The sequence below is a fragment of the Symphalangus syndactylus genome, chromosome 23, assembly GCF_028878055.3.
Source record: "Symphalangus syndactylus isolate Jambi chromosome 23, NHGRI_mSymSyn1-v2.1_pri, whole genome shotgun sequence".
Taxonomy (NCBI): Eukaryota; Metazoa; Chordata; class Mammalia; order Primates; family Hylobatidae; genus Symphalangus; species Symphalangus syndactylus.
Window position 1 is genome coordinate 19,254,279 of NC_072445.2, and position 16,973 is coordinate 19,271,251.

Here is a 16,973-nt window from a genome sequence, read left to right on the forward strand (position 1 = left end):
GGATCTGAAATGCTACAGTCTGCTGCCAGAGGCAGGATGGAGAAATTGGTCCAGACTTGTCTTCAAGACTTAGATGGGGGGTAGGGGGAGTGGGTGGAGAGAGAAAGAAAAATTGATTTATCACTAATAATATATTTTTATATCACTGCATTAACATTGTATGAAAGGAAACAGTAATATCAAGCTGAGATGAAGAGGAAAAAAGGACAGAGAACACTGATAACAGATCACACTCTGAAAAAAAAAATGGGTCAGTTTTTCAGTGGCAGGAAACCCTTTAACCTGCTTTTGTACCCTTTGTACCTGACCTGCTTTATAACAGACTCTTCCAGCTTCCTCTTTGATTTTCACACTTCTACATTTCTCTTAAGCTATTAAGTCTGGATCAACATGCTGCTACCATTGTATTTTCTTTCTCGGCTTTAAATATTTCTATTTTCAGTAGTGTTATAAAAAAAACATCAAGTTCCTCAAATATTACACTTTTTTTTTTCTTTCCACTGGTAGAAACATAAACTCTCAGAAACTGAAAAACAATCTTAGATTATAAAGGAGTCATGTCACTACTGACTTTGACTTTATGGGTCATCTTATGACCACAACTTTTGAAAGTGCCAGAATAAAAGTAGAGCATCAGTGGAACTTGCATTAAGTTAGGAGTGGCTTAAGGTTTTTCATTGTTTTTCCTTTTTTTTATCCTTAATATTTTAAAGAGAAGTGTTTAAAATGATTTTGGTCCTTACATTTTTGTTTTTGATATGCTTTCTTTTTCCTGATGAAGCCATGGATGACACAATTAGTTATCTACTGACTGCTAGCTCCATACTTGAGAGCCTGCATTTTAAAATAAGAGCCTGTATTTTATCACTTATGGAAAGTGATATAAAGGGGATTTTTGAAAAAAAATTAATTTAAGGAAATCATGAATGCCCACATAAACATTTGACTTAAGAAGTGCATTATTATTATAGGATGAAGAACCAATTACTAAATTGGTTGGTAATTTCTGAAAGTTTCTTCAACATTGCATACATATTTCTTCTGAAGGGGCAATAAGAAGCAGAAGGAGCCTCATTCACTTTTGCTGTAGTTGTTAATTACATCTTGATCCTTAGGGTTTGATTTTGGCAGATCATAGTTATACTTAACTACTTGTTTCCTCCCCCAAACCCATCTCTTTTTAAAAGCAGTTTTTTATAGAGAACTCATTCTACTCTGAAAATTTAAATGCTTTGTACTTGAAGGGTGAATTTTATTTTTGGCTTTTGTTTCTACATGAGGTGTTGCCCTGAATTTAGGGGAAGCATAGATGACTTTTAATATCTTAAGTAAGTTGTAAAGGTCTAAAGTAGAACTATTGCCAAAACTGGTTTAAATAAATTTATGGACAATCTCTTTTTTCTTTTTTGAGATGGAGTCTCACTCTGCCATCCAGGCTGGAGTGCAGTGGCACCATCTTGGCTCACTATAACCTCTGCCTCCTGAGTTCAAGCGATTCTCGTGCCTCAGCCTCTCAAGTAGCTGGGATTACAGGCATGCGTCACCACGCCCAGCTAATTTTTATATTTTTAGTGGAGACAGGGTTTCACCAGGTTGGCCAGGCTAGTCTTGAACTCCTGACCTCAGGTGATCTGCCCTCCTCCACCTCCCAAAGTGTTGGGATTACAGGCATGAGCCACCACGCCCGGCCAACAATCTTTCTACCAGGTTATTTAGAGACATTAAGGATAACTGAGATCTCTATATATCCTTGATTTATTAAGGTGAGTGCCATAGATGAAAACTGACTCTGAAACACAGCCATGGGAGCCACTGTTAGAAAGGCAATCTGGGGCCCATAGACCACTAATCTGACCCCAGAATGGCACTTTAAAATGTTTTAGTGTAAATTAACTTTCAATCTAGAGATTCAGCTCTTTCACTTTTTGTGATCTTTCCATTGTTTTGAGGTTCTAACTTGGACCCAGTGGCTTCCTATTCAAGTTTCTGGTTTCTAATTCTGTAGGCTTTTAGTTTTCTGTAACTAGTTTAGACTCCTGGCTGGTTTATTCTTCTGGTTAGTCTTAATGTTTTTAATAAAGCCTCTCTTTGCTAACCAATTATAAATTATTTAAATCTGTATAATAGCCAATATAGTGGATAAAATATGATATATCAATGACACTTTAAAAATAGATGCTTTCATCATCCTAAGATATTGCATTAGTCCATTTATATTTACTGTTTCTTGGGCACATAGAGCTGATTGGGATGCATCTAGAAATAAATTACTTATTAATTTTTCTAAATGGCAAGTGATCAAGCCACTTAAGGAAGTGGCCAAGTGACAGAATATTAAAAAAAAAAAAAGAGCATTAATTTTAGGGTCTGAAAAATGAGGTTCAGATCCTCATTTTTTCATTTATTAGTTGTATGAACTTGGGTAAATTACTAAGTCTCTCGAGGCTTCAGCCTCCTTATTTGTGCAATGGGGGTGAGACATCTAATTGGGGAGGATTCATTGAGATAATGTGTATGAAGTGGCACTTAATACGTTTCTAATTGTTATTCACCTTTCCCTATTCAAACTGCACCCACCCCATTCCTGTCTTTTCTTTCCTGTTTTTTTCCCCTTGGCTATGGAAAAGTATAGCCAAGGAGACTTAAAACTATTTATACTCAGTAACAAATGATGTGCGTCTTAAACAGATTTTAGGAACTTACATGGTCTAGGTTGAAAAGAAAACCCATTCACTAGACTTGACAGCCAAAGACCTGTTCTCCATTAAGCCTTGTATATAACCTGTTCCATATTAAGCTTTGAAAAGACTGCATTAAACTTTGCATTGGTACATATTGTCAAAGATTTGGTTTAATACTCTCAGTTTTCGGTAAGGGAAAAAGAATCTCTGGCCAAAAAAACAAAGCAAAACAAAATGAGCTTTTTAAAGGTCTGTTACAGGAGCAGACTAAATGAGTACTCTGGCCTGAGATTGCTGAATGTTTTATTGAGTCACTGTTTCACGCCCACCTCTTCCTGTCTTGTAACAGTTTGCAGTTTTGACTATCTGACATGATTAACCGTTGCAAATCTAACTGATTACAACTGTTAGTAAGTCTGTGCAACAGAGAATGGTATCTTCTTCTGGAGAAAACAGACATCCAAATATGCTACCAAACTTTTCCCTGTCTCTTTTCCCCTTCTTATTCGTCGCTTTTAGCTCATTAATTTGAAGTATCAGATGTAATATTTCAATGAAGCACACCTTCTGCTAAAAGCAAAATTTGAGTTTATATTGATAGATGTCATGTTCATTTAGCAAAAAGTAAGTCACTGTCAGGGAGTTATTTCAAGATTTAACAGCAAGGATGTATGTTAGGGAAGGGTGGACAGGGAGGAGAAAAACTTTGTTCCAGTGATGATGAAATCATCATACCACAGGCACATTAAGGCCAGGACAGGAGACACTGGCTCCTGTTAAAATGATTCCCATAAGAACTTTCCTCTTTTATCTTCTTATTGTAGTGCAGCTAAGCAAATGAAATGCTAAAGTTATGTGAAGTAAATAACATAATCAACAATGATTTACTATTGTTCTCTCATGAGGTCATGACCTAACCCTAAATAAAGACTTCTAAAATTGTCTGTGCTTGGATGTGTTCCTGATGTTGGAGAAAACTGAAAGAAAAAGAACCTTCCTCAAGTGGACCAGGGTTTTGTTTTCATTACAACTGTTGCTACTGAGGAGGTTTTTGGAATTGGAGTCTTCCTGTGTAGCACTACAATGAGGATGATGATCAAGACTCTAAGCAAATTTGGAAATGTCCTAAAGTGGTCATCGGAGGGTTTCCAATTCAGAAGAAGGAGTCCTGCCTCTTGTCTTTATTTCACTGCCTCCTTAGAGATGCTTAAATGCAATTTGGAAAACTATGCTGCTGTGTAATCATCAATACTGTTTTTTAATATTCACTGTGTATTTTCCCCTTTTATATCTGCAGGCAAGAGTTTCACCTTGACTATAACCGTCTTCACAAATCCTCCCCAAGTAGCTACCTATCACAGAGCAATTAAAGTTACAGTGGATGGACCTCGGGAACCCAGAAGTAAGTACTCCCCTTTTTATTGAAAAAGGTAATAGAGTTTCCAGAGACCCTATGAGGAATTTACTCCAAATGAGTTAGTGTCACTTTCATGTCCATAGTGTCTTTGTAGACTTTGCTATCTGCATATATTTTTTTTAGTGAGGGACAGTTAGTCAAACTTCAGAGTTAGTAGAAAATAAAACTACGGTTTTAACCTTTGCCACACAATCACTAAGGCCTCCGTAGCTTTGGGAAATGAGTGAATAATTATTCAGTCACTGTTAACTAAGAAATTTTGCTCATGTACTGAACATAATGGGGCAGAATAGACCCATGAGAGCTGAAGAAGAAAAGAGTAAACTTAAAAATCTTGAGCTTAGTCAAAAAGCACTGGCATGTGTTTCCCATGGCCTAAGAATGTATTTTAGCTTTTTAACTCGCCCACTCAATTCCCTTTATGAAGAGCACACTGCTTAATTACAAAGAATTTATTTGCAAATGATAACTTGCTTGATTGTTACAACACTGTTGTTTGGTCATGCTCTAGTAATTGTTATAGGTAGTTTTCTTTTAACAGATAGAGTCAAACCACCTTTAGATCCATCTTGGTTTGTTTGTCTGGACATCCAGAAGGTTTCACTGGCAATCAGTTTCAGGTAGTGCACATAATCTATTTGGGCCAATATGTATGTTCCTTCTAAATCTAAATTGACTGAGGTTTGCTTCCCCCACCCCCACCAAAAAACTGCTTTGAACAAACTCAGCATAGCGGTATTTAAATATATTTAGAGATTAAAGATTATTTGATATATAAACCATTAACAGTTGTGTGCCAATGGAAACATCATATAGAACTCTGCCTTTGCTGAATGAATACATTGGAATCCTAACCACTGCATTTAGGGAGTTCAATTTGGTTTGTGGTGGAGGCACAGCTGGCAGAAGTACTTGTTCTATAACAATCAACCTGCCTAGACCATGAGAGTGGCGTATCTTTCCTTCCCCTAAAATGAGAGAAAAGGTCTTATAAAGTTTTGCCTCTACCCAAGCAGCATACCTTCCTAGCAGTGGGAGCATATGGTGGGTCCCGTCCCTTTTGCTGCTGTCTCTTTTCACAAAGGCTGACTGCTTGCCTGAACTAGGGAGGTTTCCTGCCTCAAAAGCAAGTCTTTGAGGTTTTTGTTTTCTTCTCCTTTCATGTGTATGGCATTCTTCCAGGTTCATAATGTTGAGTCAGTGCTGGCCCTGTCTGTTCAGTTTGGGAATGTCCTGTTAGGTGATTGCTGTACACATGTGTGTAAGCCCCAAGTCTCTAGTCCTAAGGGCTAGTGGTTATGGAGTGCAGGTGAATAGAACAGAGCTTTGCCTGGTTTGGGGCTTTGCCTGCCTTTTCTGGATAGCCATAAGTTGGGGATGATGCCTTATAATGGAAGATGTCTTCTAACTTTTGGTCAGACTAGCCCCGGAATTCCTGAAAAGGCAGGATGTCCATTTTAGTAATGCATATAGCAGGATAGTTGGTTTTTAAAATGTAGCACCACTAATACTTATCTCTTAAAGATGTTTCCTGCTGATCTCAGCCGCTTTTTCTCAGTTCTTGGAAAAACCATTTTCGTGTGTTTGTGTGTGTGTGTGTTTGTGTGTGTGTGTATGTTTGTGTGTGTATATGTGTACATACACACAAGAGTTGATGCTCAAAAGTTGATGGCTGGGAGAGGAAAGAGGGAAGTATAGGTGCTCCCTGTTCTGAACGATGTGACAATAAGTGAGAAGGCAGGGTAGCTTTGGAAAAGTCACTTCTGTCTCAAGTGTGGATAGCAGTACCTTATTTCAGAGAGGTTTTTGTCCAAATTAGTCAATAGACTAATTTGTAAAGGCAGAGAAGTGCCTTGTAAAGGCAGAGAAGTGCTCTGAAAGCAGTGAGAGTTAGGAATAGAGGGGCCAGGTGGTATACATGGGACCTGAGTTCAGGCTTTGGGTGGTGCCCAGGGTGGGCAGTGGAAGCAGATACAGATCTGCAAGTGGTAGACCACCTGCCCCAGATAAGCCTGAGTAACATTTCTTATTAACTGAAAATATCGGTGAAAATGCAGGGTCATTTTCCTGACATCATGGGGTGACTTGATGAGGTCAGTGTCTGGAGAGAAGCATGGGTCTGCTTTGAGCGACAGCTGAATCCTATAACCTGGACTCTGTGCTGGATTATTTTTTTCCTCCCTGCTCTTGGCCATCCTGGGCATTGAATATTTGTAGCATAGCACTCTTCTCAATATGGTTCTTTAATTTTGACTCTCCCAGGTGTGGGAAATGCACAAGATTTCCAATTTTCTTAAACAGTGAGTATAATAGGAGTTTGATTAGTTGGTACATATAATGTTCAATGGGAGATCCTCTAGAACACAGATTGGCACACGTTTTCTACAGAGTGCCAGATAGCAAATCCTTTAGACTCTGTGGGCCGTATGGTGGTCTCTGTCACAATCACTCAACTCTGCCATTGTAGCTCAAAAGCAGCATAAGCAAATACATACATTCACGGTCATGGCTATACAGGTTGAGTATCCCTTATCCAAAATGCTTGGGACCAGAAGTGTTTTGGATTTCAATTTTTTTTTAATTTTTGGAATATTTGCGTATATAATGAGATACCTTGGGGATGAGACCCAAATCTAAACATGAAATTCATGTATGTTTCATATACACCTTATGCACATAGCTTGAAGATAATTTTATACAATATTTAAATAATTTTGTGGAAGAAACAAAGTTTGTGTTATGTACTTATGTGTGGAATTTTCTACTTGTGGCATCATGTTGGTGCTCAAAACTTTCAGATTTTGGAGCATTTCGGATTTTCAGATTAAGGATACTTGATCTGTATTCTACTAAAATTTTACTTATAAAAATAATTGGTGGGCCAAGTTGTATAGTTTGCCAACCCTTGCTTATTCAAAGTGGCTTATTTTATTGATCCTTAACAGAGAAGGGCTTTAGTAAAAGGCTTTCCTGAGGCAGTGTTGGGGTGGGGAGAGTGGAACAATTTATATGCAATTGTTTAGCCTCCTCTCCCCCAAATTATAATTATTTAATTAGTGGTTATTAGTCATAAACATAGTATACTTCTGTTTATCACTTATAGTGACTTGAAGGAGTTGAGGATTTTGTACTATCAGTTCCTGTTGATGGAATTTTACTCCTTCCTCTAAAGATCTGAATATATATTGAAAAGCCTGCTTCTGGTAGCTCAGCTGTTTGAACAAAGACAAATTCTGGGTTAACTGGTTGGGTCTTTATGTCAGACTGCTTGGATCGAAATCCCAACTCCACCATTTATTAACTGTATGGAGGCAGGCAAGTTACCTAACTTCTCTTTGCCTTGGTTTTCTCATCTTTTATGTGAGAATGATAATACCTTCCTCATCAGTTGCTGCAAGAATGTTAAATGTTGTAATGTATGTAAAATGGGTAGCACAGTGACTGTCATGTAGTAAGTGTTCATTAAGTGTTAGCTATTATTACATCAATTTTCTTTAGTGTCGGAGGTTTGCTGTAGAGTTTTGCTTATGGTATGCCTCTAGGAAACAGATATCATCTATAGATTCTGTTCTCTAGTGTATTACTTTTTTCCCCCTGCAGATAGCTTTACTAATTTTTGCTCATTAGTAAATGACACTAATAAGTATTATAAATTATGCCTGAGCAGATATTCATGCTGCTCAGGGAAAGCTGTGCAGAATTGATGATAAATTTAATTTGTTTGCAGCAAAGTCCAAGAGCAGATGCTGTGGCACTAGTACCCCACTCTGAGGCCTTGCCTATCAGCACATCTGCCAAGACTTGCTTTTCACTCAAAAATCCAAAAGGTTTCATCCTTCTATGTTTTCTGTCTCTGGCAGCTGAACCAGTGCTGTCACATCACAAACAACTTCTTTTCTTAATATACACATCTGGCGTTGGCAGTTGGACTAACTTCATAAGAGCACATGATCATCACTCATTACAAGATTAAAAAGTACCCTATGGCATCATTGATGTTTTTTAACTTTGATCTTTTGCAGTTGTGATTCATCTCGGTTATAAAACTTCCCTTTAAAGGAACATAGCCGATGACTTATTAGAACCTTCATCTTAAGTAGCGTAAACATGAAAATGGTGCACATCTTTACAAAATGCCATTTATTTTATTTGCCAGCTTATCATTTTAAGACATGACATCATACTTAAGATCCCAAATTTGTAAGTCTTGTGTTTAGGCAAGGCATTTTGACCTTCTGTTGGCAAGCTAGCTCTGAAGAACAACTGTCAGCCGGAGGAGTGGTGTAGCAGCAGCAGCAATAGTAATGCATTTAGATACCTAGCTCTTTGAAACATCGGTTTCTGTTAGGATCCCTTGTTCCATCTGTGGACCTGGTTCCACCTCCAGTCTGATTTAAATAAGTTCTACAAGAATGTGAAAATTTGGTTAGTAACATCATATTCTATAGAAGTGGTTCAGAGTTAGGGAAGAGGACTGATGGAAGAATATATTATTGGTTGTGCAGAGGATGGAAAAAGTAAATAACCTTACATAGAATACTTTAAATTCTCTTGCTGTATTTTTTAGTTGTCTATTACTAAATAATAAACTACCCTCAAATATAACATCCAGTTTATTATTTCTTATGATTCTGTGGGTTGATTTGGGGTTCATCTGGATGGTTTTCTATTGGTCAGGCTTCGGGTCTATCATGTAGCTGCAATCAGATAGTGGCTGGTGCTGGAACATCCCACATGCTTCATTCATGTGTCTGATGCCTTGGTGGGATGGCTGCATGGTTGGGCTCAGCTGGAATGATGCGACAGCAGGCCCCACTGCATCTCTTTCCACATCTCCTGGATCCTCTTCCTCCCTACGTGGCCTCTCCATGTGGTCTTTCCCGCTGAGTCTGACTTCTTACATGGCAGCAGCTCAGGGCTCCCCGAGGTACAAAAGTGAGAGTTCTCAGGCCTTGTTTTTTCTTTTTTTTTTTTTTTTTGAGATGAGGTCTTGCCCTGTCATTCAGGCTGGAGTACAGTGCCATGATTATAGCTCACTCCAACCTCAAACTTCTGGGCTCAAGTGATCCTCCCACCTCAGCCTCCTGATTAGCTGGAACTACAAGTACGTGCCACTATACCTGGCTAATTTTTAAATTTTTTGTAGAAATGGGGTCTCACTATGTTGCCCAGGCTGGTCTTGAACTCCTGGCCTCAAGTGATCCTCCTGCTTTGGCCTCCTGAGCAGCTGGAATTATAGCTGTGAGCCACTGCACCCAAGGATGTTGGGCCTTCTTAAGGATTAGGCTCAGAACTGGCATGGAATTGCTTCCTCTAGATTTGATTGGTTAAAGCAAGATATAGGTGCAGCCTGGATTTAAGGGAAAAAAAACACCAATGGTGTGAATGTTGGGGGGTGTGGTTCATGACATCAGCGTCATCAACTTACATAAGTGCTTAGCTGGCAGTTGTCATTGTCACAACAGGAAAAATAATTCTTTTCAAGGTGCCATCGTCTGAAAGGACTCTTGGCTTTTTCAATCTAGGGGACATTCAAAGAAAATAACTCCAAATTTACTAGTCTAATGGTAGCGTCATTCTGAATTGAACAGATTTGGTAAATATCAGATGAATTAGTGGTGGGTATTCCCTTGTGGTGCTTGGTATTAGCAGATCAATACTCAAGTGAGAAGAACATTAGATGTTTGAACAAAAAGAAGTCTGAGCCTTACCCAGCAACGTGACAAGTCTGTAGCAGAAATATCTTATTAATCTTCAGATGGTTAAGATTAGAGGTTTTTTTTCAATTTTAAAAATTTTTTTCGAGATGGAGTGGCATGATCTTGATCTAGGCTCACTGCAACCTCCATCTTCCAGGTTCAAGCAAGGGGGTCTCCTGCCTCAGCCTCCCAAATAGCTAGGATTACAGGCATGTGCCACCACACCTGGCTAATTTTTATATTTTTAGTGGAGACAGGATTTTGCCATGTTAGCCAACTGGTATTGACCTCCTGACCTCAGGTGATCTGCCCACCTTGGCCTCCCAAAGTGCTGGGATTACAGGCGTGAGCCACTGCACCTGGCAAAGATTAGAGGCTTTACACTTTGTATCATCCAACTTTGAAATTCTTGCTTGCTGGCACCCTGGGGGCAAACCTACTGCCTGATACATGTGAGTGGGTTTCTAAAAATTTTTGTGTTTCAGATCTCAGGTAGGTAAACTGTATTTACTCTCGAGGAGAGACCAAAACTGTGAATTGCGTACTTCCTGCCAGGGCACTGGCATTCACCACTGATCAGCCAGCCACCTCTCTCGACCTGGTGGGAGAAAGGAGAAGCTCTGCCTTTTTCCCTCCAGTGATCTAGCTCCTTTCTTGCAAGCTCAGAGTACATGGCTGCAACATTTCTCTGCTTGGCTTTGTGTGTGGCTTCAGTAAGGGTCTGGGGCTTAGGTTAGTGAGAGGTTATCTGGAAGTATAGGGTACTGTTGGTATTTCTAGGCTTGCCTTAGTATCCTGCTTCACTCAGCTTGTTAGGCTTAGGTCCTGCAGCTAAACTATTTTCTTTTCCTGTTTGGTCATTCTCAGTTGTGCCCAATTCATCAACAAATCTGTAATTGTTCAGAGAAGTTTTATTTCTCCGTATTTTTGAGGCGTGTCCAATTGCAGAAGTTTTACCTTAACAAACTTGAGTTAATAGACTTAACGAAACAGGTGGTATAGGCAAGACATCATCTCATTTTTCTCTCATGCTGTTCCACCTAGTTCCAGGACTGCTTTCCAGCCTGGTGAAGGGTGGAGAGAATGGAGGGGTTGACATTTTTCTCTTCCTCATTCCAGCTGATGTCAGCGGCAGCTCACTTTTATCCTCCATTACTTTTCATCTTAGTTGGGTGAAGGAATAGACTTTTTATGCCAAAGGCTTGCCTGTGACCTTTGCTTATTTACCAAAAGAGGATGCTTATTTTATTTTATTTTATTTTATTATTTTATTTTATTTTATTTTATTTCAGTTGGAGTCTTGCTCTGTCTCCCAGGCTGGAGTGCAGTGGTGGGATCTCGGCTCACTGCAACCTCTGCCTCCTGGGTTCAAGCGATTCTTCTGCCTCAGCCTCCCGAGTAGCTGGGATTACAGGTGTGTGCCACCACACCTGGCTAATTTTTTGTATTTTTAGTAGAGACAGGGTTTCACCATGTTGGTCAGGCTGGTCTCAAACTCCTGACCTCGTGATTCACCCACCTCGGCCTCCCAAAATGTTGGGATTACAGGTGTGAGCCACCGCGCCTGGCCCAGGAAGATGCTTATTTAGAGATTGGTCACATGTGAAATAAGGTGAGGGTACATGTAAAATATGTTGGATAGAGGGACAGCAGGTGTATTTTTTAAGGTTATTTGATTCTTCTCGACACAGTTCTTGCATTCACATTCTTGCAGTCTGTGAAGATGATTTGAAAAAACCTTGGTAGGCTTTGCGCCATGCCCCAGATGCCACAGGCCTGGGTTTTAGTCCTTAGCACCAAGCATTTAGTAGAGAAGCCCTTAACTTCCTGACTTTCAGACTTCCCCTGGGTTCTTCACTGTCTCTGAAGTGCCCAAGGAATAGAATTTATTGGTAAATGCCATGTTTTGATATTTACAAGTTGGCAAATACAAGCAGCAATTTGATTGTCATAGATATTAATCAGTTGGCTACCAGTATATAAAACATCGTTGAAAATCTTTAACTTAGGAGAGTAATAACAGTAAAAAAAACGCCACTGTTCTCTGTTTCCCTTTCTTCAAGAAGGATGAGGGGGGCGGGGGGACGGGTCAGAAGCGCTGGTGGAGGTTATGTCTGGTGGTTGGTGGAATGTGCTCTTGAGAAGACCAGTTTTAAATATCTTTCAGTCCTTTTTTTTTTTGTTGACTGGCTGTCAGGAGCTGGGAAGATAGCCAAGAAGGAAATGACACATCGAGAGGCATTTTGTGTTGTGCAACATTCTGTGGAACTGATGCAAGGATATATGGCCTGTTTACACATTCCTTCGCTCACAGACTGCATGGCAGTAATTTAATTCAGCAGCACATGGCATGCTGCAGCAAGGAGCTATGGCATTAACATCCTTTCATGGCAAATTATCACAGCCGTTAAAACACGCTCGTGTCCCTCCTTTGCACTCTTCCCTGGCTTCCCAGCTCTAAATGTGCGTTCTCATTGTATTGGAATTGTGCTAACAAGGTGCTCTAGCTTTCACAGCAAGAGCACAGTTTCCACATGCATATGTTCCAGCTGATATATTTACTTCTAACTAAGTATAGCATGGCAAGTTTTCAAGTGATATGTGTTCTAAAAACACATACATGCTTGATCCAAATGTGTCAGTAGTTTGTATCTTAGTGTAAGTCAGAAATCATTCATTCTGAAAATAGTGTTAGGGACTTGACAGGGACTTGAGAGAAAGAGGTTCCCCTCCCCCTTTTTTGGTCTCTTTTTTTATTTTTTTAAATAAAAATGACCTTTCCTTCTCAAGAAAGATAATTCCTGATAGATCACTGAAATACTCTGTTCACCTCTGTTTTGTTTGTGCCATGGCAATTTCTTCAAGGAAGACTAGACCAGTGAATAGGATATACCTAAAAATGGCAGGGAAAAAAAAGATTTATTGTATTGCTTTTCCCATTCATACCTGTCCCTACCTAGCATTTTTATAGGATACATTTATGATGTCAACTAAAGAACATCTTTGGCCTTCACATAAAATCTCTAAAGTTTTTATTTAGGCAGGTATAAAAAATAATTACTCTTGTTTTTTCAAGTAACTTTTGGAAATTAAGAAAAGGCATAAAAACCATTTAGGTCTAAAATATTAATTCAAGATCATATGTAACAGTTAAAATAAATGACTGTGTTTGTAAGTAGTAAAGGAAGGGCTCCAGTTCTCAGAATTTCTCTGCTACTGTGCACTGGTGGTGAAAATCTATTTGTTGGAAGACCAAAACCCTCCATTAAAATTTAGGATTAAGGCTTAAACCCAAGCACCCCTGGAAAAGGTAACTCAGACTTAAATTCTTATTAAGATAAAAACAAGTGATATAGAATCATTTTTTGGGAAGTAGGTTTTGGAAGATAGGGGGAGAGTGGTCAGTGAAATCCTGGGTACTAGAAAGTAAACAGTGAGTGGCAGTGTGCAGCAGGCAGGACCTTTGCCGGCCTTGAGGCCAGTGATTGCCAACTTCAGGCATCACAGTTTTGCTGCAGGTCAACTGTAGCGATGAGCATTCCTGATGCTTTTCAGTTCTGATATACTCTTAAGAGTGCAAGATTTTGTAATTGAAAGGTGAGAGTTTTGGGTTTCTGTATTTCCATATCTCTCTCTTTTGCAAATGTTTTCCTTTCAGAGTATTGCTTTTCTGTTGTTCTAGATACATGCTATCTTTTGTACTCTATTGGTTTGCAAGTTATCATTGAATGCGTTTCTTTTATTTTAGTATTATCTTTACCATTTTAATATGTATATTTGTCTTATTAAAATTAATCATGATCTCTGTCCATACAAGAACTTTAGCATTCTTTAAACTACAGTCTCACCCCCTCTCTTCTAATGTCGTTATCTGATATTTTAGTAGATCCTTGTTTTATATTTCCTGGATTAGTCATTATCGGTGTTTAAAAAATGTTTATACTTGTATTTATCCATTATGTTTATTGATTCATTTGCTCCTCATTCCTTCTTTCACCTTAGTTCTTCCTTCTAAGTTGAGTTTGCTTTTTTCTTGATGTAGATCCTTCAGTAATTCCTTCAATGAGAAACTGTTAGTGTGAAACTCTCAGAGAGTTTTTATTCCTGAAAATGTTAGCAGTTGTGTGTGTTAGCTGCTGCCAAAATGCGGTGATGTGAGAGGCGTCCTGCTGAAAGCCTGTCTGCTTTGAGTGCCTGAGATCCTCACTTCCAGTCATTCCTTTGTATTGAGACTTTCAGGTCATTATTATCAGGTTAGCTGGAGTAGTATTTAAGGAAATGAAACACAGGACAGATAATATTCATGAACGATGGTGGAAGGGAAATGTTTCTAAGCTCCTGTCCCTCTGGAGAGGTCTAGGGTCAGTGAGTGGGGAGGCGGTGAGAGGTAATGTTCCTGCAGAGGAGAAAGCAAAGGGGCAGGAAATTAAATCCCTTATTTTACACTTTTGCCGTGGGCAGGCACTGAATTGCTTTGGAACTTTTTATCCAAATTTGTGTTAAAGAACTCCATCATTACACTTGCTCTGCAGAGGTCATGTGGCTGTTGCTCCCTGAACAACCAGAGCAGGAATCCTTAGATATTGGTGTCCACACGTTTCTGTCATTTTGGTGAGAGTACAGAACTCAGAACCATAAGAGCTGTCTTTTGTATGGTAAACGAATCAATGAATTAAGAAGAGGGAAGAAAATAATGTGTGGACTAGAGGAACATGGTTTAAGAGGGCCAGGAGACCATGATCTGGGGTAAGACTAGCTCTGGGCAAGGTGGATGGGGTGACTCTAGTGCTGGCTCGGTGTGCGTCTTCCTGGGGTTGTGCAGTAGAGTTGGCTGGTGGGGAAGACATCAGATGACACTGAAGCAAGCTGGTGCTTTCTGCCTTTCGGTGAACTCTCAGACTGCATATGCACCCTCCACAACATGCATTCTCATCTTCTCATTTACCTGTTTGGAGTTATATTTTATGAGATACAATCTGGGTAAAAACGCTAGCATGTATTTTGGTTGCGGGGGATACTCAGGATGATTAATCTGGGCTTTATGCCTCCTTAGGATTGGCCTAGGAAATTATTAGTAGGCAAAGATGGGCCCTTCAAGGAGATGATGAAGGTACCAAATGCAGGTTGTTCTACAGGAAGTGAGGAGAAATATAGATGTGTAAAAAGAAGGGTGAGTGTGAAGTCTGGGTTACTAATTCTAGAGCTTTGGTTTCTGTTTCACCCCCTCACTGTTTACTCCAGCCTACAAAAACAAGTGACAGTGTGTTTTCTACCATGAGGGCTGTTTCAGAGTAGCTTAACAGGGAATTAATCTGTAAGGGTAGTTTATGTTTAAGAAGTGGATTCCCTTATGGCTAAAGGAATTGGAGGACTCAAGAATTCTTCTTTTGAGACCTCATTGCCATCTTTGTGACCTTAAGCAAACCACTAAACTTTTCTCTGCTTCTATTTCTTCATCTTTCAAATGGAAATAGACATGAAGGCAACTTCACAAAGTAGCTGGGAGTAACTCCTAAGGAATGATCATAAAGTACTTGGCACACATGAAGGGCAGCTAAATACCAAATAGTAATTATGTAGCGCCTTTCTGCCAAGGAGTTCCAAATGCTTAGACATTACCTCAGTGATTCTCTGTACCTACCTCTGAGGGAGGCATTATGCATTTTGCACATAGGTAAACTGAGGCATGGACACCTGAGAACTCATTTGTCCTATGTTACTCTGCAAGTCAGCAGATGATTTATAGAGGCAGGCGAGGATTCCAGGTATTTTCCTGTTTATCCTGTTGCCATTTGTCAAGTCTGTGTAAGTGTCGGGCCCAGGGCATTCTTGGTTGGTGTGATGAAGCAGTGTTACATAAGAAGCATGCTTAGTGCTGCAGTAGCATCGCTGAATAGCACGGAAGTCAAAGTTATAAGGCCTGGCATAGAGTGGGCATGCAGTTCATGGATATAGGCATGTTTGTTGAATGAGTATTGAATTCATTTTAGTTTAACAGCTGAAAACACTGAATTTTGTGAGATGAAAATAATGCATTGTATAACTTAACCTCAATAGAGTCTTACTTTGAATACCAGTGAAATGAAGTTAGTACCTGAAAAAAAATTAACTTTAAAAAATTGCACAAGTGAAAAAATTGCACACTAGAAAATAAAAACTAATAATAAAAAAGAAGAAGATAGAGATCACTCATAATTGCATCTCCCAAGATTACCACTACTAACATCGTGATGTGTGTCCTCCCAGATATTCTGTGATAGATAATGCTGGTACTGTTGTGAAAGATAACAGCAGCTGGGGAAATAACATCAGGAAAATGATGGAATGCTGCAGAATGGCATGACCACATTGAAGCTCAAAGGAGAGCGAATAACTGGAAACGAGGATAATTGCTGTAAGGAAAAGGAGCATAACAATAGAACCGACGATTGTTTCCAGTTAATGGCTGCCTCTGTGATGTGAAGGGCCTGTGCTGCCTGAATGATGTGGGATTAGATGGATCTGAGAAAGATCCATTCCTCCCCCAACCCTGTCCCACCACTGAAAATACCATCTCCCTTTAAAATAGCTGACAGAGGCTTTTTTTGGTGACAATTAGAGATGTGTTTTAAAATGTAAATATTTCCGGCATAGGAACATTTATTCATTCAAAAAATTACTTTTGAGTGCTTACTGTTAGCCAGGTGCCAGGCAGGCGTGATCCTCCCTTTGAGGAGCCTACATTCTGTAGAGAAAAAAGGCAAGAAACAAGTAAACAAACATTTCTCTATAATCACATCTAATTGCAAATTGTGATAAGTGCTGTAAAGGGAACTGATGTCATAGTAAAGAGTAATGGAGTCGGAGGAAACAGAATGGAACCTATTGAAGAGTGGTCCAAGGAAGGCCTGTCTGGGGAGATGACATTGGAGCACAGACCTAAAGGGTGAGAAGAAGCCAGTTTGAGGAAGAGTTGGGGGAAGGGACATGAAGGCAGAAGGTACACTGTGTGCAAACCTTGAACAGTCAGTATCAGAATCTAATACCTAACTTTGCTAGGTGAGAGGGCATTAGCGTTGCACAAAAGGTAGACGGGACTCACACACCCAAAAGTGGCTGTTTATAATTGTACCCAAGGCTGGTGTGGTATAATTAGAGGAGCACAAAAGGACTCTTCATGTTCATCCCTCCTGGCCC

The 16,973-nt window shown here is 39.6% G+C and overlaps 1 protein-coding gene across 7 annotated transcripts in view; it reads left to right on the forward strand.

Annotated features, from left to right (window-relative positions):
* RUNX2 (RUNX family transcription factor 2) overlaps positions 1–16,973 on the forward strand; it is a 281,684-nt gene that overhangs the window by 108,314 nt on the left and 156,397 nt on the right. For all 7 annotated transcript variants that reach the window (XM_063633187.1, XM_055263933.2, XM_055263934.2 and 4 more), the window contains one exon: positions 3,979–4,083. In XM_063633187.1, the coding sequence (XP_063489257.1) occupies positions 3,979–4,083 (105 nt within the window). The remainder of the gene's footprint in view (positions 1–3,978; positions 4,084–16,973) is intronic.